At 62.7% G+C, this 22,602-nt stretch overlaps 3 protein-coding genes across 11 annotated transcripts in view; 1 reads left to right on the top strand and 2 right to left on the bottom strand.

Moving 5' to 3' along the window:
• Window position 1: 1 nt before the first annotated feature.
• SF3A2 (splicing factor 3a subunit 2) lies at window positions 2–7,483 on the bottom strand. Its single transcript, XM_039839007.1, has 10 exons — window positions 7,391–7,483; window positions 7,255–7,349; window positions 4,739–4,902; window positions 3,465–3,535; window positions 2,831–2,877; window positions 2,256–2,365; window positions 1,261–1,310; window positions 1,045–1,185; window positions 645–713; window positions 2–541 (listed from the first exon to the last, which is right to left on the bottom strand). The coding sequence occupies exons 1-10, from the start codon at window positions 7,466–7,468 to the stop codon at window positions 2–4; spliced, it is 1,365 nt and encodes a 454-aa protein (XP_039694941.1). The 5' UTR covers window positions 7,469–7,483.
• Window positions 7,484–7,617: 134 nt separating this feature from the next.
• PLEKHJ1 (pleckstrin homology domain containing J1) lies at window positions 7,618–9,982 on the top strand. 2 transcript variants are annotated; one of them, XM_039839148.1, is made up of 7 exons: window positions 7,618–7,952; window positions 8,057–8,124; window positions 8,205–8,271; window positions 8,415–8,537; window positions 9,121–9,211; window positions 9,300–9,363; window positions 9,438–9,982. In XM_039839148.1, the coding sequence occupies exons 1-7, from the start codon at window positions 7,859–7,861 to the stop codon at window positions 9,501–9,503; spliced, it is 573 nt and encodes a 190-aa protein (XP_039695082.1). In that variant the 5' UTR covers window positions 7,618–7,858; the 3' UTR covers window positions 9,504–9,982. The 2 variants fall into 2 exon arrangements, with proteins under 2 accessions (XP_039695082.1, XP_039695083.1); XM_039839149.1 differs by lacking the exon at window positions 8,415–8,537 and having other exon boundaries at window positions 7,778–7,952.
• Window positions 9,983–10,531: 549 nt separating this feature from the next.
• The window catches only part of DOT1L (DOT1 like histone lysine methyltransferase), a 46,739-nt gene continuing 34,668 nt past the window's right edge, over window positions 10,532–22,602 (bottom strand). For 5 of the 8 annotated variants that reach the window (XM_039839137.1, XM_039839141.1, XM_039839139.1 and 2 more), the window contains 8 exons: window positions 22,041–22,187; window positions 20,853–20,967; window positions 19,320–19,888; window positions 18,891–19,096; window positions 17,354–17,418; window positions 16,014–16,949; window positions 14,673–15,293; window positions 10,532–13,071 (listed from right to left, as the gene is read on the bottom strand). In XM_039839137.1, coding sequence (XP_039695071.1) covers window positions 14,707–15,293; window positions 16,014–16,949; window positions 17,354–17,418; window positions 18,891–19,096; window positions 19,320–19,888; window positions 20,853–20,967; window positions 22,041–22,187 — 2,625 coding nt within the window. In that variant the 3' untranslated portion in view covers window positions 10,532–13,071; window positions 14,673–14,706. The remainder of the gene's footprint in view (window positions 13,072–14,672; window positions 15,294–16,013; window positions 16,950–17,353; window positions 17,419–18,890; window positions 19,097–19,319; window positions 19,889–20,852; window positions 20,968–22,040; window positions 22,188–22,602) is intronic. The other 3 variants (XM_039839138.1, XM_039839140.1, XM_039839142.1) reach the window with 2 other exon arrangements.

Below are 22,602 nucleotides of genomic sequence, written 5' to 3'. Positions count from 1 at the left end.
CTCAGGAGGGTGGGCCTGAGGCTGAGGATGAGATCCCTGAGGGTATGCCCAGGAGCTGCTGGAGTGCACCCTGAGGCCTGAAAGTGCTCTGCACTGGAGATGGTGGGTGCACCTGGGTGCAAGTGCACTCCTGCAGGAGAAATAAGGGGAGGAGTGGACACCGGGGCTGGAGGGTGGGCGCTGGGGCTGGAGGGTGGGCCCGGGGAGCAGGGGATGAACCCCAGATGTTGGGTGGACCACTGGGGCTGGGGGTGGATTTGGGAGCAGGAGGTGGACCCCAGACGTTGGTGGATGGGCCCGAGGCTGGGGCAGCTGGGGAGGGAGCCCGGGGCCCCTGAGGGGTGCAGGCCCACTGGGTGGCATGGGGGAGGGCGAGGCCTCCTGGTGGGGGTGGGAGAGCAAGACTCGGGCAGTGGCGGCCCGTGGGGACAAACCATTTATTCATCAGTGGGGGCGGCGGGCGCTTCACTCCAGGAGGCCCGGCCGGGAGGCTCGGCGGGGCTGGTGGCTTCTCCATCTTGAAGTGGAACTGCAGGAAGAACTGGAGAGAAAGGGGGAGAGCTGACTGGGCCCTCGGGTGGGGGACAGAACGGCCAGGGCACCCGCTGCCAGGTCCTGGAACTGCCCGGACTTGGGCGCCTCACCTGCTTGGTCTCCCGGTTCCAGTGAGTCCAGAACTTGCCTTCGGCCTTGTCAATCTCCCGGCTTGGCACCTGTGTGGGGGCGTGGTGGAAATGAGCCTTAGACCCAGGGGCTACTCTGTGTCCTTGGAGCGGGCCCTTGCGAGGGGGTGACAGACGTGGCCATCGGTGGTGCTCTGCTGCCTGCGGCCCCACCACCCAGGGAGGTCAAGGCTCACGGTGCTTTTTGGTCGCTGTCTATTCAGACACAGGACTTCACGAGAGCATGGACAGGCGAGGAGCTCTGCTGCGGTGGGGCACCACCTCGTGACACCCTCTCCCACCCCAGAGGCAAGGCCCTGCCGGGAGAGGCACGCCCAGTGTGGGCTGGGCTAAGGGACAGGGACAGGGACCAGCGCCCTACCTTGAAGGCGATGGTCTCATAGGGCTCAGCGGCCATGAGCAGGTACTGCCAGCGCCGGTCCGGGGGCTCGATCCTCTGCTCGTAGGCCGACATGAAGCGGTGGCGTGGCATGATGCCCTCGGCGATCTCCGGGTAGTCGATCTGTGGGGACACGGCCCAGTGGCAGCACCGCTCTCAAGAGCTCCCCCTCGTGACCAGCCCCGGGGCTCAGCTCACCTGGAAGAGGAGGCTCTGCTGGCCCATCTCTGTGTCTCTCTGCTTGGTCACTGCAACACAAGAGGGTCTCAGGTCCAGACTGGCTTGTCGCCCCCCCAAGGCTAAGGACTCACTAATGAAAGGAGGGACACTGAGAAGTCCCGTGGCTGGGGGGGGAGGGCACCACCGAGGCCAGAGAGGGCTCTGTGCTGCAGGTGCCACCTGCCAGAGACCCCACGGATGGTGGTGGGAGAACGGGCTCTGCGTTACCCTCTGTCCAGGCTTAGGACAGCCAAGCAGGACTGAGGACACGCACGGGGGTGGGGCTGGCGAGGCTGCGCCCGCACCCAGGACGGGGCGCCCTTCACAGCAGAGCTCAGCGCTTCCAGGTTGGCCCCGCACAGCTCCAGGCACGCCACGTCCCTCCAAGCCCTCCGGCGTCTCCCACCATGTCAGGACAGAGACCTGGTGGCCTACTGTGACCGAAAGGGCTTTGGTGGCCAACCACCTGGATCCCGACACCCCTGCTGACATTCATCACGCTGACCTGCCCCAAGGCCTCTGCAATGCCCGTCACACACAGGGCCCCACACCTTTTGTTAGGACGCATTCTCTAAGTTCCGGCTTTCTGACCCGAGTAACGCAGAGCCCCCTCTCTGCCACCGGTCCCCGAGAAGCTGCCTTGTGGACCCTCACTGTTCAAGCCCGCTCTCTGACTGAGGAGCCTGGACCACTCCAAGTGCATAGGATGGGGACACGCCAGGCCTGCTCCCACCCTCTCGCTCATCTCCGCCAGGAGTGCGAAGAGCTACACGCTCCCACGACAGCCTGGCAGGCACACAGGGGAAGCCGTGCTCGCCACGGCTGGGAAGTTCCAGCTGGGCAGGTGGGGACCTGGCGGGCAGCCAGTGAAGGCCAGAGCACAGCAGAGTCTATGGTTGAGACGGGCGGGGTCGCAAGGAAGGGCTCGCCCCATGGGCTCCAGCTGCAGGCCAACCCGCCCCAGCCAGACTCACCTTTGTAACCCGGGCGGCCGATCTTCACAAACTTCTTCACCTCCACCTTGACCTTCTCTGGCGCCGGCTGGGCGGGGGCCTCCTTGGCCTCCTTGGCGGCTCGCCGGGCCCTGCAGGCGGGACAGACAGGGCGCTGCGGCCCCTCCACACACACACACAGCCGCCAAGGCCACAGGACCAGGAGCCAGGAGCCACCCGCCCCCACAGCGACCTTGTAGCACCTGTTAGGTGAGGGGTCGGGGGGCATTGGGAGGGGATCCCACGTTTGAATGGAAGCAGCGATAGGACAGGTATGGGCACCTTTAACTTCTTGCCGCGTGTCCCGCCATCACTCACAGGGGGCCTTCTGGGAACCCCCACTGTCACAGGATGAGGAGCTGTCCCCTGCTCCCCTCACATCTAGGCAGCTGCACCCACCCACCCATGCCGGGCTGGGCTCGACAGCCTGACCGCAGGCCCCGCTGGCCCCCGGCCACCTCTGCGCCGTCACCTGGCGTGGCTGAGACAGCAGGGGAGGGCCAGCTCCTGAGCCCGGGTGCGAGGCTGGGAGCTGGGCGTGGGGCCAACGTACTCACAAGTTGGTCTGGTGCTTTTTCCCCTGGGTGTGTGCGAGGTAGCTCCCCTGGGGGGAAAAGGGACACGGTTCAGTGAGTGGGGACAGGCCTGGGCTCCCTTTGCCTGCTGGGAGCAGGGCCTCTACGTCCACAGTGCAGGAGAGAGAGCTATCGCACAAGACCACTCATGGCACACTGCTCATGGCCGCCTGCGAATCGGAAACAGCGAGTGAGCGTCAACAGCAGGGTCAGGATGGGTGGGGCCTGAGCGTCGCTCCGCGCACATGGGAGCCGCAGAGCTCAACGTTAAAGCGCGGGAGCGCCCAGGGCTCACAGGCATGCATCTGTGCAGCAACGGCCCCAGCAGAACTAAAGACGGACAAGTGGCAAGTCCAAAGCAGTGGTGGCCTCTGGGGACAGAGGGGCTTGGCCTCGTCTGGAAGGACCAGTGTTTCTCGTAGGGAGACACATTTGAGAGCATGGTCAGGCGTGGGCGCCGGCCCCAGTCTGTGGCCTTTGGCCTCGGCCGCATTCTGCACACGTGTCAGGTGAATGAGCTCCCGAGGACAGGGTGGGAGCCTCTGGTTAGGACTGGGGAGGGCACAGAAGGGGACGGGGAGGGGACGCAGGGAGCAGCGCTGAGGCTGAGGCCCACCTCGTTGTTGTGGAGTGTCAGGCATAGCTTGCATTCGTATGAGCCCAGTGGTTCTTCATGAAGTAGGGATCCTGGGGAGGGAGACACAGCCCTTCAGAGAGCGGGAGGTGGCGTCCCACAGCGCCCTCCAGCCCCACCCGGCAAAGGGAGTGGCGGCTGGTCTCTGGAACAGGGGATGAGGAGCAGACTGGGGCCGGCTGGGCAGGGGACTGCAGCACTGTGGGGCTACCACAGGTCCCGTGCAGACAGAGTCCACTTGGCAGGGCCAGGGCCCAACTGTGCACCCGCAGCAAGCTACCAGGCAGGGCAGGGTCGACACTGTGGCCCCCGGCCTCCCGCCCCAAGCAGCAGGTGACTCTGGGCAGCCCCTGGCCCCACGTCTGTGGCAGTTTTGGGTCTAGGAGGAGACGGAGCCCCAACAGCATGGATGTTCACCTGTCTCCTGGGCCGGGGACATCCTGCCACCCTCCCAAGTGCTGCAGCACAAACCGGACAAGTATGTGAGGTAAGGGAAGGTCCTAGAGACCCACGTCCTTGCAAGTCCCATGGGTAGGACAGGCGACTGTCCAGAAACTGAGGCAGTGGGGGACGTGCTGCTGACAGCAGGGGGAGCAGACCGGTGAAGTTCAAACCCTAACTCCACACGCCATGTCACCTTCGGCAATGACAACTCCTCCCTCTGCTTGACTGTTTCGTCTGGAAAAGGGGACTGTAACAAAGCTGACCCCATGGGCGAGGCCCGTGAGGAGCCCTGAGGGTGCCGGGCACATACCTCAGGGGGGCTCAAAGTCTAAGGGGAACTAACTACACGCTGACCACCATACTCTAACCCGTGGGGCCACCCTGCCCCAGGAGACACTGGGTGACATCTGAGGACATCTGTGGTTGTCAGGACTAGGGGAGCTCCTGGCACTGAGCAGTGGGGGTGGAGATGGTGCCCGACACCCCGCCAGGCCCAGAGGATGACCGGCCCGTTTCAGCAGTGCCCGGGGGAGACCCGGTCTGCCAACGGCTGTGTGGCAAACGAAAACGCTGCCCCTCGCTGCCCGCTGCCCACGGCCTGAGGGGGCTCCCGACTGGTTCTCCCTGCTACTGGTTCAGTGAACGAACAAAACTGAACCCCGCACAGTGAAAACCCCTTCAACCTTGGGCCGCTAACAGTGATGGGGGGCAGTGGGGACCTGCAGCTCCAGGCCAAGTCGCCTTGTTCAGACAAGGTGCCCGAGGCCCAGAGACGGAGGTGGCTGCGGCACAGTGGCTGGGGGGCGGCCCACCTTGTTGATGTCGATAGTCTCCAGGGCCAGCTGCCGCAGGCGCTCCCTGCGGTCCCGGTTGCTCTCGGAGGAGGAGGCCACGCCCCCGCTGCCGGTCTTGCCCCCGGGGCGATGCTGGAAGTCCATGGCGATGGCCTGGGGGCTCTATCAGACTGGAGAGAAACCTGCAGATCACAGGGCGGAGGCAGTGAGCCTGCAGAACTTGGGGACTCCCCAGGTCCGGTGGGGGGCGCCCGCTGCAGAGCAGCAGGCGAGACCACGCCCGCCCCCCCCACTCCATCCCTTGTCCCCATTGCAAGTCTAACCCCTGCCCAACCAGTGTTGTCTCCGAAGGACCAGAATGAGCCCAGTCCCTTCCCAAATGGCCAGAATAAGTCCCTAAGTCACGGGTGGCCAGCTGGGGTTGGGAAAATCACATACCCAGAGAACCCGATATCTCGGGGAAATCCAGACCTACAGAGAGACTTAACCCTAACCGCTCAGCAGTTACAGGAAGACCGCAGCTCACCGCGCACATCGCCCTCCCAGGCAGCACAACCACCCCGAACGAAAGGAGAGCTCACCCCTTGGGAGGAAGGTCCGTGCTCAGGTCCCTTGGCTCCTGGGCCTCTGGGCTGAGACAGGCGCAGAGAGCCCGCGGGTGGGGGCCAGGAAGGAAAGAGGGGATCCCAGCGAAGCAGGCCACTGATCCGACCTGCAGGCAGTCTGCCCCGCCCCACCCCATGTGTGTCCAAAGGCAGGTGGCCCAGCCTAAGAGGACTTCAGGAGACTTTTCTGGGGAAAGTATTCTCAGACACTGACAATGCGGGTCCCCCACACACCAAAGAAAATGCCAGCTGCTTTCCAGGCCCACTGAGACCGACAGATAAGCACGGCCATCATGTATGCAGAGCTGGCAAATTCACCTGATGGACACGAAGAATCACAAGGCAGCTGGCCAAAAAAAAAAAAAAAAAAAAAAAAAAAAAAAAAAACCAAAAACCTGCTGAAAACCTCAACAGATGATGACAACACCCTCCTTAATTATTACAACGTCACTTTCCATGGAACCAAAATAAGAAGCCAAGGACTAATTAAAACCAGAACGAACCCTTGGAATGCAGAGACCAGGTGAGCCAAACAAAAAAAAATTGAATACGAGGGCTTGGAGGTAAAAGTCAAAGAAATCTCGCATGGAGGAGAAAAATGAAAAAAAAAATAGGAAAAAAAGCAAAACCCTGGGCGAAATTCCAGCAAACAGAAAGAAAAGATGGAGACTGTTATCAAAGAAATAAACATCAAAGAACTAAGAGAAAATGCCCCAGGGCTGAAAAGACCGAATTCTTCAGATGGAAATGAAAAGATCCTCAATAAATGAGTCTTGGGACTTCACCCACCGAACCTCCTGTGTCCAGGACACAGAGAGAAGGTCAGAGGCAAAGGTCGGAGAGCAGACTGGGGACAGGCCTCTGAGCACAGCTCGGAGCAGGTCATGTCGGAGGAGCAACATGCCAACAGCTCTCAATGCGGATTTCAGCCCCAAATTTTAATTTTTATACCCGAACCGTGATGGTAAATAAAGCCATTTTAGGTAACCGAGGACTTGAAATTAATCGAATTCCTCAAAAGCTACCTGGAGATGTGCAGATGAAGACAGGAAGGAAGAGGAGAGGGTCAGGCTGGAAACAAGCAGGGCCAGAGCTGTGCTGACAAAGGTCCAGAGCAAGGGCTTCTCTGCGAGGAGAGCGATCACAAGAAAGAGGAGCAGGCGCAAGCCGGTCGGGGAGGGACGTTTCCACAGGGGAAATTAAAAAAAAAAAAAAAATCAGTTCGTTTAAACCTGTGGGGAAATACCATCTATCCCCATGTGAGGTACCCGGCCTTTGAGGCAAAAAAAGAAACAGGCCAATAAAAAAACAAAAACAAGAAAAGCCGAAGCAATGAAAAGCAGCACAAATGAACAAGTTACTCGCCTTAAAGCGATCAATATTCTGTCTCAGAAAACGGAACGATTTGACTAAAGGCCCTACTATGTGCACACACCCGGAGTATGGAAGGTGAGTGGGAAGCAAGAATAAGACCTCATCAACCACGGTAGGGAGTCAGCAGGTAACTTCGGGGCTTCGCGGGCGACATGGGGGGCCGCCAGCCTCTGGTGGCCTTCGGCGCGGTGCTGGGTACTATTCAGTTGGCTTGGAACCTGTGATCGCCGGCACCCCCCATTCCAGCTACAGACACTGAGGCTCAGAGGGGCCGAGTGGCTCCCGGACCACAGAGCCAGTCAATTAACGGACGCGAATTAGCGCTCAGAGGGGTCCTCGGTTACATGAAAGGGGCCATGTGAGCTGCGACCCCGATCCGACTCCAAAGGATCTTTGGAGAGTCCCGAGCAAAGGGGAAGAGCCGGGGACACTGAGGCCCGCTATTTCCCCGGGAAAGGACGACGCGGTGGCCCGCCTCAGGCGCCCCTCGCCCACGTCCGCTCTCTTCCAGGGAAGCCTGGGCTCCAGGGCTGCCGCTCTCGCCCCGTTCCTCACCTGCACCCGAAACCGCGGTCCGTTCGCCTTTTCAGCCGCCACGACTTCGTCCTGCGCACGCGCGGCGCGGGCTGAGCAAGTACTTCCGGGGGCAAACGGGGCGGGGCCTCCCACGCGCGCATGTCCAGCTTCCTCAGCGGAGCAAGCGAAATACTCCAGAGGCGCGAGGAAGGGGGCGGGGCTGAGAGTGCGGGCCGGAAGCCGAAGTGCGCATGCTCACTAGGCTCTCAACGCCCTCTGTGGGTCTAACTTGCACGAGTTGGCTCTCGCGGGAAGCAACTCGCTCCCCCACCCTTTGCCTGTTCGTGTCCGTTTCGGTAAATGGCACCACCAGTCCTGGGTCCAGCTTAGTGCATGGTTGACATATAACGACAATCCGTCTCGCCCGCTATCTCGTGCGCCCCATCAAGGTTCCAACCCGTGGCCCCCGGGGCGCCAGCGCCCCTCGCCGGTGATTGCTAGAATGGGCAACCCCGGGGGATGCGCAGGCGCAGTAGCTCCAGAAGAGCTTCCGGGACGGAGCCCTGGGACTTGCTACGGGACGCTACGGGACGACAGCCGGGAGGGCTGGGCCCGTACTCCTAGTTTTGGGTCCTAGGGCGCCATGCGCTACAACGAGAAGGAGCTGCAGGCGCTGTCCCGGCAGCCGGCCGAACTGGCGGCCGAGCTGGGCATGCGGGCCCCAAAGAAGGGCAGCGGTGAGCGGGCCGGGGGCCGGGAGCCGGGGGCCGGGGGCCGGGGCGAACGGGCGGGCCGGGGTGGGCGGCCACCGAGCCTGCGAGAGCCCGCCCTGTGTCCGCAGTGGTGAAGCGGCGGCTGGTGAAGTTGGTGGTCAATTTTCTCTTCTACTTCCGGACGGACGAGGCCGAGGTAGGGCGGCGGGGAGGCGGGTCCCGGGCTGGGGTCTGGGGTGCCCGGGTGGCTCGCCCATCCGCCTCGTCTGCCCCCAGCCCGTCGGAGCCCTGCTGCTGGAACACTGCAGAGTCACCCAGGAAGAGCCCACCGGATTCTCCATCAGTGAGTGTGGGGGGTGACCCCCAGCTCCGCCCCATCCCTCCCCAGGAACAAAGTCCGCTGTCCCGGGCGGGGCTCCTCCCCTATGGGGCAGGCTGTGCGCACCTGTCCCAGCCACGCCCTAGCCGTTCCCCTCCTCCCCTTAGGACTTACTCTTCTCCGTTGGGGATCCCTGATCTCTCGGTGTTCTCCGCTGTCCTTTCACCCGTTCTCAGTGCCCGGCTTTGTGCCAGCAACGCTGGAGGATTTTCTTGGGTCGCCTGGAGAGGGTCGGATTTGCAGGGAAAGCAAGAGCTTTGACTAGTTTCTTGGGGTGGCTGTAACGTGGTGCCACAGATTGGGGGACTCCAACATCGGGAATTTCTCTCTCCCAGTGCTGGAGGGCAGAAGTTTGAGATTGGGATGTCGGTGGGACTGGTTCTTTCCGAGGGAGGGTCCGTCCCAGGCTCTCCCAGTTTCTGGAGGCCGTTGGCAACCTTTGGAGGTCCTCGGCTTGTAGAAGCGTCACCTCACGTCAGCTTCCACCAGATGTCTTACAGCCTTTTTCCGATGTATCTGTGTCCCAAATTCCCCGTTTTGTGAGGACACCAGTCTTATTGCAATGGGAGTCCACCCTGCTCTGGTGTGATCTCACTATAACGTCACCTGTGGCGATCTTACGTACAAGCAGGGGTCCTATCCGCAGGCAGCAGGAGCGGGCCTTGATCGTCCCTGTTGAGGGATACAATTCAACCCACTGCCAGTAAGGAAGCGATGAGTCTGGGCTGGTGCTAGAGAGGACAGTTATGGACAGTGGCCCGTGGCCAGCAGGGGTGGGAGTGAGCCAGGACAGATGGGCCCCTCCCTCGGCAGGTTTCGTGGAGGACCCGGAAAGGAAGTACCACTTTGAATGTTGCAGTGAGGAGCAGTGTCAGCAGTGGATGGGAGCTCTGCGTCAAGCCAGGTGGGGCCTGGGCTGACGCGGGGAGGCCCGGGAGGCCGGCGCAGGAGCCGGGCAGCCCTGAGCACTGGCCTCTTTTCTTTCCCCCCAGCTACGAGTTCATGCGCAGGAGCCTCATCTTTTATAGGAACGAGATCCAGAAGATGACCGGCAAGGTGGGTGCAGGACGTGGGGCGTAGGGTAGGGGGCTCCTGGGCTGGGGCTCATACTGCCACGCCCCCCCCCACAGGATCCCCTGGAGCAGTTTGGCATATCGGAAGAGGCCCGGTTCCAGCTGAGCGGCCTGAAGGCGTGAGTCCGGATCCGGCTCCTCAGCTTTACTCCTGGGGCTGGAAGGAACCCCGCCCTCTCCAGCCCGGGGGTTGAGCCCCGGACTCAATCCTGGATCCGCCTGGATCCGCGGAGTGAGCCGTTCCGGCTTAGAGACTTTAAAAGCCTGAGGTTGCTGAGGATGGGCGAGCACTGTGCCTTGGGACCCCCTAGACTGGGGTGGCACCTCTCAATGCCACACGCTGCTGCTGGGGGACAAGCATCTACTCCTAGGCGCTGTGTCCGGTCCTATAGGTACGTCTTCCAGGGCAGCTCCTCTGCCCGATGCAGGCTTAATGTGCGGAGCTAGACGCTGCTGTGAAAGGAATGGGCCGCACCCCAGGCTGCTGTGAATTCCGCCACCGAGGGCGGGGTCGGCTGGCGCCTCTGGGCTGAGCTGGACCCGTTCAGCCCCGGGCCGGTGGGCTCATTCTGTTCAAATAAAGGTACCTCTTTTTCACACGGGATGGGGTACAGTGAACGCACAGCGGGACATGTGTCCTCCACAGGCTGGTGGGAGCTGGCTCTCCAGGGGAGTGAGGCGCAGGTGCTTGGGAGGAAGGGGCTGGGCTGTCCAAATAGTGGGGAGACCCGGGACCCAGAGCTTGGCAAGGCAGGGAGGCTGGGAACCTGGCCATGGGGCCTCTGGGGCTCACAGGTACGAGAGAGGGCGGAACGGGTGTGCCGGGGTCCTCAGGTGGCCTGCAGGCTCACCTGTCACAGGTCTCCCTCTCGAGTGCAGGCAAGGCCTCAGGATGGGTTTTGCCAACATTGAAGTCCCAGTCACTTGGTTTTAGTTCCTCAACAGCTGTCCCGGGGGCCTGACCTAGTCCTTGTCAGCTGTGGCCCTGGACAGGTTAGGCCTCCCCGAGGTGGGCGCTTGCTGTTTGCCAGTGCCACGGCGGCTGCCTTCAGGAACACGCCCGGCCTCTGCCGGGAGTGACCGTCCCCCACACCCCCAAGGTTCTAAGGTCTCACTGCGTCGTAACCAATAAGAAACACCAACATACGAGGTTCAAGTGGAAACAAGCCTTTTATTACAGTCTAGAGACGGAAATCAGAGTGCGGCGGGGTTCCCTTAGGGGCAAGGTCGAGCCAGCAGGCCAGAGGAATGGGCCACACCAGCGCCCACGGAAGCAGTGCGGGAGAGCGACAAAGCGGGCCGGCGGTTACAGTCGTGGTCGAGGCTGTGTGAGTGGGGGTGAGCAGAGGAAAAGGGGGAGAGACCAACTGTCACTACCACGGACGGCACGGATAAATCGGGGTAGAGAGGTGGGTGGGCCTTAAATACGTCACAGAGTGGAGCTGGAAGGGAAGGCTGCCCCGCCTGACCGCGAGGCCATCTGAGTTAGCGTTTCCTGAGCATAGCGCCTGGCAGCCCGGGGCTCCCTGAGGTTGCCCGCGGTCACAGCCGCGCCGGGTCCCCGCCCGCTGGAGACCAGACCCCGCTCCCCGCAGGGTGCAGCCTTCCCTCCCGGGCTGCCCTCACTGCCAATGGCGGCCGAGGGCTCTCAGGGTCAGGAGGGCCTGTCACGCAGGTGTGGTGATGCGGGGAGCCCACGCGGTGGTGCACGGTACCGCTGAGGTGATGCAGTGCTGAGCACAGGGCTGCTTGGGTCCAGCTCGGGGACGTGCCACGTGCTGTAACTTGGCTACTCTCAGCCCTGCAGCTTATTAGGGAGCCCTGTGCTCCTGATGGGGGGCACAGAATTTGGGGTGAGCACAGCACCTTTGTGCACCAAAAGCACCGACCGGGGTGGGGGTAGCGGAGCCAGAGCAGCAGTTAGTTATAGGACGGCCAGTTACAGGAACCTGTCCAAGCACCATCGTCAACCTGGACTATTGCTCTGGGCCAAATGTCACCCAGTGGCTGAAGCCTGCTCTGTACCCTTCTGGGCCCGCATCCACAGGGCCACTGCAAAGGCCGCTCCAGCCCTACCCCTGATATCAGAAGGGACTGAGCCCGGGCAGGCAGAGGGTCCCTTCAACCATGTCTGGGAGGATGGGGAGCGCTGGCCAGGCTGGGGAGGGCGGAAGCTCAAGGCCTTTTCTCTGGGAGCAAGTGAAGCTGTCACACAGCCCCACCTTCAGAAAAACACAAGTTTCCACCTTCCTTGGTGGGTGCCACCTCCCAGGGACAAGCATCTGAAGCCAGGGCTTTGATTGCACCTGCCTAGTCCTTCTGGAGCACCCATGTGGGGTCTGAGACCCCTGCCAGGCAGGACCTTTGGCCAGTGGCTCTCCCCGGGGAGCGAGGGCTTCTGGACACACCCAAGGATGGGGCACACTACTCAACTGAGATTCAGAACAGGTCACAGACAGCTGCACCCAAGGGCCCGAGAAGCCTGCTAGCAACCCCAGGAAGCAGCCAAACAGCCCTGCCGCCGCCCTGCGAAGCCCGCCTTTGCCCAGCCACCTCCGCACAGTCTTTCCCAAGCACCGTGGAGGCTGCCCCACTGGGGCACAGCACCCCAGCTTCAGGGCTGCAGGTCCGCTAGAGACATGGCACAGCCACAGGGACTGACCAGAGGAACGTGGGGCACTCTGGGCCAATGCCACTTGTCTGCACTTGAATAAATAAAAAGGTTTTTATCTCCTCACTTTTCTTTTTTTAAAGTTTACTGTGCATTATACAATCTAAAAATAAATGAAGTCAAGTCTATGAAATTTATAAATTTTCATCACATCTCTATAAAATACTGTCACTCGTCAGTGTGACTCTCTTCTGTACAAACACACCAGGCACCCACGGCTAACCTGCCCCACGCCCCGGCCGGCAGCCGCGGGCTGGCCATGCACCTGCCGGACGGCGTGAGCCCGCGACAGCAGACACACAGAGTAAAGCACTTGTTTCCCAGCAGCCCCGCGTCGGAGTCGGGTCCCCAACCTTCCCCACGAGCACCTCGCACAGCGGCTCCCGCCTGTCCACGCCCCGCCCCAGCCCCCGTGCAGCATCGGGGGGCCACCCGCCCGCCATCCTGCTAGAGGCACCGTCCTGGGACCCAGGGCTGACAGTCTGACCAGGAGTGTTCACAGTGACGGGGGGAGGGCCTTCTCCAAGGGACGTCAGAAGCCGAGTGACTCGCCCTTGACCTGGACAGGCGTGCCTTTGGTATGGGAGTGCGCGGGGAAGGCGGGGCGGGCGCGGGTTTTGGCGTTGGTCACCCTCGAGTCAGCACCAAGAGAACGTGGAGGCGGCGAGGCCTGGCGACGAGATAGCACCGGGCCCGGCTGTCGGCGTCTCCGCTGGCGGGCCAGTCCGTTGGGCCGATGTCTTTATATAGATCCTCTCATATATAGTATTTACACTTCTCAATAGGTTGCCTTTATGACTTCGGTGGAATAAAATAAGTCAAAGTTGTTTATACTTTCAAAAAAACGATAAATATTTTATCTAGAACTATGGACAGTACGAGCTGGAGCCAGGTCCAGCGTCTCCCGCAGGTCCGCGCAGCGTGGACTCACAGCAGGGCCTCGTCCTCGGTCTGTCCCGCCGGCCCCGCGGCCACCTGTCCTCGCGCAGGTCTCGCGGTTGAGGTAGAAATCCTAGTTACCTGCAGAGACGAGCATGGGAGGGAAGGCGGACCAGCATTAGCGTTCCCCTCGGAGAAGCCCACGTCCCCAGGCTGGGAAACCAAAGCCTACAGACGGACGGACGGACGGACGGACGGACAGAACGTGGTCCTCGCAGGCACCCCAAGCCACACCCCTGGCCCGGTCTGAGGTGGGAGGTCACTATCCCAAGGCCCTTCGTGGGCACTGGGTCCCAGCCTCCCCCTTCCCCAGGAGCCTGAGAACCGAGACCCTCCTCGTTGCACCGCTGGGCACCACTGGGCACTGCTGACGGGGGCCAGTGAGTAGCCCCGCTGACCGGCCTGCACTCCCTCCCTGGAGGCGAATGGTCCCTGTCCAGCCCAGGGACCACCTGTGCCAGGCATAGGGGGGCAGTTGTCCACTGCAGGCCAGATCGGAGCGCCTGGAGCCCAAGTGCTCCACGTGTACACCTCTGAGCTCTTCTGGCCGGTGCAGGCCACAGAGCCTTCTCTGACGGCGTGAGACCACTGTGAGCTAGAGTCACCCTACCTTCCAGGCCTTTCCACGAGGACTGAGGCACAGCCCGTCCCCAGACCCATGCCTTGACTGGGAGGTCATCACACTCCTGAGGCCTCATGTCTGCTGCTACTTAAAACACACGCAGAGGGCCGAGGACAGCAGAAGACCTTGCGCCTGGCCCTGTCCCTCACATGCCGGCCCCACAGGCTGGGGACTGGCCCGGGAAGGCCCTTGCCCCAGAGGACACCAAGGCGGCACGGGCCATGGTGAGTCAGCTGCTGCGGGGCCCAGCTCTCTACTGCCCTCATGATCAGTGGAGGAGCCTCGTGGCCACTGTCCTCACCCATTCTAAAGGTGGGCCCTTCCCACACTGCTCTCGCTGACCCCACACTGACGTCCGAAATGCACGGTCGGCCCATGTCCTTAGAGGCGGGAGCGCCGCCCACCCGCCAGGCAGCCCTTCCTGGACCTGGCAGCCCAGTGCCCCAGTGTGTGGGTGGGGGCCTGCGGGCAGGGAGCTGGCGGAGGAGCCCGGCTTCTGAAGGCCCAAGTCCCAACAGCCTACCAACGCATTAACTTTCCCTAAAACTCTGTGAGGTACATCAGAGAAAAAGGCTGAGACAGGCCCAACAGTGGACAGGCGGCAAGGATGGGGTTCTGAGCTGTCCCCACGGCCCCACACTAGGGCTGCCCAGGTCCCTGACCTCTGCAGACATGTGACCGGAGAGCAGCAGTGAGCCCGAGCTGGGCTGCACAGGCCAGGCCGCCGGCGTCCTCTAACTTCCTCCTGGTCCCCTCCCCGCGGGAGCGCTGCAGGGACCCGGTATGAACGCCCAGGCGGGCAGGAGCTGGCCACTCTCCGCCCGAGCTGCAGTAGCCCTCGGGCCACTCTCGGATAGGCATGGCCGCCACAGCCGCCCTTCCCACCCTGCGCTTATTTTTCCTCTGCGCCTCTCAGAACCGACGGTGTCCACCTGTCGGCCATGGCCGAGCAGCCGCGGTCCCCAGGCCCCTCCGCAGAGCCCGCGGGCCCCTCCGTTCTCTGCGAAAGGAAAGACAGTTGAGTTCTCGTATGGACCGCCTGGTCGGGCTCTGGCCTTACCTTACAGAACAGAACTGCTAGCTAAGCAAGGTCTTTATCGCGGCTTAACCCCCGCAAGGCGCGCGGCATAAGGAGGCGGCATGCCAAGGGAAACCCACACGGCGGACGGCCCCGTGGAGCTGGCCTGCGGGAGCACGGGCGCGGCCTGGGCCAGGGCCAGCCCGGGCAGGGGCTGGTGGTGCACCGTGAAGGAGGGGCGGGAGACCTTGTGCGGGAGGGAGGCGAGCTTGATGGACAGAGCGCTGTTAGCAGGCGGCAGAGAGGCGGCAGAGGAGACAGGTAAGAAAGCTTGGTTAGCCGAGAGAGGCGCGAGGTTCTGCAGGAGCACAGGCTCAGAGTTAGCGGGGTGTAGCGCGGGAGCAGGAGGCAAGGCGGCGTTAGGAGGTGGGGGTGCGTGGAGGGTGGGTGGCCCCGCAGGGGGCTGGCCCGGGGGTGGAGGAGGCGGGGGCGGGGGCGGCCTCGGCTCCATGGAGGGCGGGGCCTGAAAGGAAGAGGCGGGGGTGCTGGCCACCGCCTGCAGCGGGGTTAAGCTCAGCGTGCTGCTGTGACACGCAGCCCCGCTGCCGAAACTGGCTCCAAACGGATGAGCGGAGGCGGAGGGCACCGCGTGGTTAGAGACACCTGCAAACAGGAGAGAAAAACTCAGCTTCAACAGGCGGCATTCTCCAGGCAAGCGAAGAGACACACGCAAAAGGGGGAAGCAGACGGCAGCCGCGGCTCCGCGTGCACGCAGGTGCAGGGCAAAGCAGCAGGCAGGGCGCAGGCGGCCAGGTGAGACTTACCTGAGGCAAGGCCCCGGGCCACACCCCCCTCGGCACGCCCCGGGCTCCCAGCTGCGAGCTTCTCCCACCTGTGCCCAGCAAGGAGCAGGTGGAGGGCTACGGCCACGCTCCACCCTACACGGAGCCACTGCGCGACAGGCACCACGGCCACTCTCTTCCCAGTGCCAGCCCTCACGGCCGCCTGGAGCCACGGCTGGCCAGGTCTCACAGCGACCTCCACGGGGAGGCAGAAAGCCCTAGACTCTCCTGAAGTTACGAGACGCCACCTCGACCAGAGTGCCTGACAGGCCGACGTACGCGCGAGTGCTCTGCCCGTGTGACAGTCACATCTGTGTTTCGTGAAAAGGAAGGAGGTGGCGGGTGCAAAGTGGACACAAGGGAACACGCAGGCACAGCCTCTCGCCCCTTAGGGGGCTCTGGAAGGGAACCTGCAAAGCAGTCGTGATTAAACCCAGTGGTCCAAGAGGCCTCGGCGACGGCCTGCGGCTTGGCGCCTCGGACCCCAGAGCGGGTCCCGCGGGACCTGAGCGTCAGACGGGAGAGACGCATGTCTGCCTACCTCCAACTGCGCCGCCTGCCACCCCGGAGGAAAAGCTGCCCATGGCGTGCGAGTTGGTCAGTCTGGTCGCGGCGGACGAGACGTGCACCAGGCCGGCGGCGGCGGGCACGGAGCTGAACAAGGACTGCAGCACGGATGGGCCCAGGTTGGCTTGCAGGGACATGGGGCCCAGGGAAAACTGCGGGCCGGGCGCGAAGGTGCCCAGGAAGGGCCGGTGCGTCTGGGCGGAGGGCGCCGTGCTGCCCGCCGAGGACGCCGCCGAGGCGAGGCCCGGGCCGCTGAGGAGGCCCCCGGGGGGCACGGCAGCGGCGGAAATGAAGAGGTTGTGGCCGTTCTTGAAGTCGGGCTCGCGGTCCCGGCCCTTGCCCGCCTTGCCGTGTGCCGAGGCCTTGTCCGAGGGCGCACACGTGGGGGGGCCCAGCTCTGCCTCCCTGCCCTTGCCGCCCTCGCCCTTCAGGCCGCCCAGTCCGTCCAGCTGCCTCTTGTTCACAAAGGGGCTGGGTTCCGTGCCACCCTCCTTGCCTCGTGGGGCAGGGAAGCTCAAGGGGGCGCCCAGGCCGGCCGCCTCGGGGGCCTTGTGGGGGAGAGAAGCACCATCACTGAAACTGTGTAAACTGAGGTCAGCGGCCAGGCCTCCGCTGAAGGCGAAGCCGTTGGAGGGGTTGCTGCTGGGGCTCAGCCCACCGGCCCCCGGCACGGCCCCGGGGAAGCTCTTCCTGGGGTGGGTGGCCAGCTTGGCGTCGGCCGGGCCGGGCTCCTCTGGGGCGGGCCGGAAAGCGAACAGGGAGTTCTGGCTCAGGGCGGGGCCAGCCTGCAGCGGGCTGTCGGCGGCCTTGGCCAGGCCAAGGTCGGAGATGGGCGAGAAGGTGGCCTTCCACTTGCTGCTGTTGACCGGCTCGCTGGCAGGCATGGGCTTCCTTGCCGCCAGGCCACCGCCTGACAAGGAGAGGCAGGGGCTGAGGCCTGGGTGCCTCCGAGGGGCCAAGCAGGGTGAGGGCTGTGGCGCTCTAAGGGGTCTGGGAGGGGGATGCATGGGCTCAGATGAATGAAGCCCTTGCCACCAGATGAGAGCATTTAGGTCCACGAGGGTCTCTTCTGGGGGCCAGGCTGGCCTGCTGCGAGCAGGCAGCACAGAGCCACACTTCGGGACCACGAGGGGAGGAGAAAGGCCGGCTGCCCCGGCCACTGAGGCTACGGTGCCTGGCAGCACTGGGGTGGGGGAGCGGCCGGGAGGTGGTCCCATCACAGGCAGGCAATGGGCGGAGGCCCAGCATAATTGCTAGCCTGGGGCTGTATCACCTGGTACGAGAAAATCACTTGACGGGAGCACCATTACTCACCATTTTCCAAGGTTTTTGGAGGAGATTTGCTTTCTAAGGAGATAGTTGCAATTTTTCTCTCAATTCTATCAAGAAAAAACAAAAAGACGGTGACTTGACCCCATGTACATGTGAAACTGTACGTCGAGTTCCTCAGAAGACCGGGCCGCGGGGGACCTCAAGACCTCTTTCGAGAGGATCTGTGGCTGCCAGGCAGACCCTGGCACTCTCACACCCGTGTGGTGGCCCCAGTGCTGGTGCGATGCTGTCCCTGGTGGGGACAGGGCTGACAGATCGGCCACGGCAGAGGCCCAGGGACTCTGTCTCCCCACACAGAAACACACGCATCCCAGAAGGAACCGCCTCCACTCCCTGCTCTCAGGCTCTATCTGACACCTTGGGTGCCTGCTGTGGTGTGTCGTGCCATCCGGCACATTGTGTGTGTGACGTGCAGTACGCGGCTGCCACGGCGAGCTGGAACTCGGAGCAGCGCCCGATTGTAAACGGTGTGCGTTCTGTGTCAGCACTTTAGATCTGTCCCAACGGACACTCTGACCTCCTGAAAGGAGGAGAAAACTCCTGAAAGAATTCGGGAACTGCTAGGAGGGATGCGCCCAACACGAGCGAGCACCCAAGTGCAGCTTTGAAAGCCGTGATGGGCGTGTGTGGGAGAAAAACGAAACGAAATAACTGCGACGAGACAGCAAAAGCACAGGCAGCCCAAGGAAGCACAGGTGAAAGAGACTTTGTCACGATTTAACACGTTCGTGCTTTCAAAGACACCGGCAAGAAAGTAAAGAGACGACCCAGGGAGTAAGAGGGGACACTCGCACACCATGTGTCTCGAACACACAAGTTACTCGTAAATAAATAACAAAAAAGGACCCGAACAGACGTGGCTCCACAGGTGACACCTGAGATGATGCTCAACAGCATCACTCCTCAGGGAGATGAAAGCTCTGCACACCCCCAAGAACAGATGTCACGTTAGAAAACAAACCCAGAGGAGAACAGGTGCCAGCAAGGGCGTGTGGCTGGTGGGAACCCACAACGGGGTGGCCGCTGTGGGAAACAGGACCACGCTGCTCAAACAATTAAACAAAATTAACACGGGACCCAGCAGTCCCACTACTCGGTGTGAGGTTAATGAGGACAAACGAACACATCACGTGAGTGTTCAGAACAGCACGATACACAGCTGCAGTAACTGGAAGCAACCCAAGCGTCCACAGATGGATGATGGATGAACACCACGTGATGCATCCACACGACAGAGTATCATTCAGCCCTAAAGAGGAAGAATGTCCTGACACCTGCTAAAACGTGGATGCACCTGGAGAACGCTGTGCTCAGTGGCATGAGCCTGAGACACAAGGACACGTCTTGTGTGGTCCCGCTCACTGGGGCTCCCGGAGGAGTCACTCGGAGAGGGAGTAGCTGGCCATTAGAGACCTGCGCCCACCAGCTCAGGGCACGTGCAAGCGGCCTGTCCCCAGAGGTCACGCCTGACCGCGGGGGCCTGTCCTTTGAGCCCTGACGGTGCCCACCCCTTCCGCACCTGGCGCTGCCCGGCTCATCCTCAGAGCCTGGCTCTTCGTCTGAAGTCAGAGGGGAGTAGTGGGCCCCGTTGGTCTGGCTCAGGGGCTTCTCCTTCTTGAGCACGGGCGGCTGGTCATTGTCCTGGTAAGGGATGGGGGAGCTCTTCAGGGAGCTCTCGGGGGACGAGATGGCCGTGATTTCCAAGGGCTGGTTAATGTTGTTGACCTGCAGGGTGACACAGACACGCACGACCCCGTCAGCAGCTCTAGTACACTGACCCCGAGGGCTGCGCTCGGTCCTCCCGGTGTGGCCTCGTAGGTGGCGGAGCACCCGGTGCTGCCCCTTCCTGCACGGCGGGCCTGGGAACAAGAGGCGCAGTGCCCAGGCCCCCATCGGTCTGTGCTGGGCGAGGCCCCACTTCCTGCCCAGTGTTCCCTCCGGGCCTCACCATGGAGTTGAGGTTGAGGGGGGACCCTGAAGACTGCGTGAAGAGGCCGGCAACGGACGGCAGGGCCCGGCGCTTGGGGGACACGCCCGTACTCAGGCTGGGCGTGCCCGCTGACGCCCGCTTCCTCCTGCCCCGCTTGCGGCTGTCCTGCCCGTGGTTCTGGGTGCCTGCGGGCAAAGGGCTGTGCTTGCTGGAAGGTGACTGCTTGGCGCTGCCGGCGCTGGCCGACACGGTGAAGACAGCCCTCCTTTTAGCCTCGCTCTCTGGATCCGAGAAGCCGGCCTCGGAGGGCAGGTCCCCTTTGCTGGCGTCGGGGAGCGGGCCCTGGGTGGCGCCGAGCCGGGGGCTGGCACAGAGCTGGTGGGCAGGCGAGGCTGGGCCGGAGTTCCGGGGCTGGGCCAGCAGTGGGGGGTGTTGCGGTGTCGAGCTGCGGGAGCCCATGGGTGCGAAGAGGCTCCCCGAGCTGGAGGACTCGTCAAAGGCAGGGGGCTCGGCCCCAGGAGCGAGCGGAGCCGGGCTGCCTGTCAGGGCCCCAGTGATAGCCACTGAGCCGGCGTAGGAAAAGCCTGTTGGGAAGGACACAGTTTTTCAGGGGAGCCTGTCCCAGGGGAGGACGCCCAGGCTGGCTAGGACGGCACTGCCCCAGGTGGAGCTGGTCAGGACGCTCAGTCCCCATGTCATGGCTGCCACCAGAAATGGCCCCGAGGGACCAGGCAGGCACCTGTGGGCAGGCGTAAGCTCCCTCCCGCCACGTGAGGCCTGTGGCCTGTCCACAACTCTGCACACCCTCTCTCAGAGCTTTCTCTACAGCGTCAGATAGCTGGTGGCATTGAGTGACACAGGACTTGGGTCTTGCCCAGAACGTGTCACACTGTCAGCTGCCAAGCCCTCTCCCAGCACTGGCGCAGGAGAGTGCCAGGGGACCAGAAGGGCCTGGGCTCAGCACTGGCCTCTGCATTGATGCTTCATGCCTGGAAAAATAATTTCCAAACTAGCCACGTGCTCACATAGGTCGGCAAGCTGCAGCCTGGCCCATGGGTGGCGCACAGTGTTTCTGGCACAGGCCCGCCACCTGCCCACGAGCTGTCACACCAGAGCTGAGTAGCTGTGATAGAGACCCACTAAGCTGCACAGCCACGGTGTCCCCCGACCCTGTGTCAACACACAAGCGCACCAAGATTCGGCTCTGCAAAGGAGACTAAGACCCAGGGAGAAGGTGAGCGGCCTAGGAGCCAAAGTGGTTTGACGAGGATGTGGCCAGCATGCCGCCCAGGCTGGGGTAAACCAGGCCGAGCACACCCACGTCAGGATGCCAGCCAGAGGTTCCCGCAACGTGCTGAGGGCTGGACGCCCTGTGGCTCACCGTGCTGCTGCTGTCGGCAGGGATGGTGACCCTGACTCAGCACGGACCCCACGGCCAGAGGAGCCAGGCTCTGAGCCCAGCCTGGATGTCTGGGGGCCTGGCTGAGACCCCCGGTCTGCTCAGACCTTGTGCCAAGCCCAGCCCCGTGGGAGTGGGAGGGGTGCCCTCACCTGTGGGGGCCAGGGTGAGGCCTTTGCTCCCCGCGCCGTGGGCATGAGCGCCCACTTGCTTCTCCAGGGTGGACGAGGACTCCCGGGCCTGCGGCACAGGGCTGGGGGTGCTTCTCTGCGGGGAGAGGGGGCGCCGTCAGCCGAGCGGGGGCTGGCGGGTGAGTGCAGGGTCACAGGCCACAGGGTGTGCCGAGGGCCCGGGGAATGGAGGGTGCACAAGAGTGAGCAGCAGAAACCCAAGTGACTTGCTCAGGGTGTGGGGAGGGACAGATGTCGGACCTGGGTCCTAAAGGCTGGCTCTGGCTAATGGGCACAGACTGGGGATTAAGGCGACAGGGAGAGCGGGGGGTCTGCAGTCATGACTCCTATGTGGAATGTGGTGAGAACTCCGTCCACACCCCACCTTTATACATGTTCACAGCAGCCGAAGTGTGGGGACAAGAAACGTTCACTGACACATAACATACACACTCCGTGTCCACCCACAAGGGGCAGTGTCACTTGACCATGAAAGTGGGGAAGTGCTGACACGCACCACGACGTGGACGGACCCGGGACACACACAACACTCAGTGAGATGCTAAACACAAAGCCACACGGTGTGACTCCACTGACGTGACGTGTCCAGAACAGGGATGTCCATGGGGACAGGAAGAGAGTGAGCGGGTGTTAGGGGCTGGGGAGGGGGTGGGGAGTGACAGGGCTTCCTTTTGGGGTGATGGAAGGCTCTGAACTGGACGGGGAGGGTGCATGACCCCATGAACGTGCTGAACGCCACCGACTGCATGCTTTAGATGACAGCTCATGTGCAAATCACATCTCAACAGAGAAGCTCCATCGCACGAGTGTCAGTTCCTGTGAGTCCACACGCGTGAGGCGGGAGGAGGCACGTGTGGGCTGCAGGAAGGGGACAGGGCTTCCGGCTTCTGCCAAACCCAGCAGCTCAACCCCCTTCCCAACGGCAACACCGCCACTGACAAAGATCCGACAGAGAAGCAGGGCGTTTCTGAGATTAAATCTGCGTTTTGGAGCTTCTACTTTTTTGGGCACCGTGACGTATTCACAATTCAACAGCACGCAGCTTAACAAAAAGGGGCACACCCAGACGGAAGGCCCTTCTGCCTGCATCGGCGCTCTGGGACCAGCAGTGTCCCGGAGCTGGGCCTGGCCCCCAAGGCGCCCACTCACCACCTTCTCGGCGCGGCTGGGCAGCACCACGCTGGCCAGAGGGATGCTGACGGGCAGCTTGCTGGGCTGCACAGTGCTGAGCGGGATGCTGACGGGTAGGCTGGTGATGGCCTCCCCGCTGCTGGCGTGGCCGCGTTCCTTCAGACCCTGCGGACAGAGCGGACTCACCTGTTCCTGCTACCCGCGCACGCCCAGCCGCGAGCACCACCCAAAGGGCACAGCGACCATCCAGCCACGGACGAGGGCCCACTGCAGTGGACGGAAACCTCACCCCCGGAACCCCCCCGACCGCTCGTCCTCGTGCTCTGACTTGCCGTTGCCCAGACCTGCTGCCACACGCAGACAGAGCCGTCCTCCCCTACCGTCCACACAGGCAATGCCTGCCTAACTGGGCCATGCTACAAAGCCAGGCGACGGTGGGTGGGGACCTGAGGAGCCCCGAGCCCTCCACCAGCCTCCCCTGGACACCCTCTCCCAGCAGACCCGCCCCAGGTGGCCGCTGAGTGACGGCTGAGTGCTCAGCCCGGGTGCAGGCGAGGAGGCCCGGCCCTGCCCCACGGGC

Source organism: Pteropus medius, unplaced genomic scaffold, assembly GCF_902729225.1.
Source record: "Pteropus medius unplaced genomic scaffold, Ma_sr-lr_union100, whole genome shotgun sequence".
NCBI classification, from domain to species: Eukaryota; Metazoa; Chordata; class Mammalia; order Chiroptera; family Pteropodidae; genus Pteropus; species Pteropus medius.
This window is presented reverse-complemented; position numbering and strand designations above follow the sequence as displayed.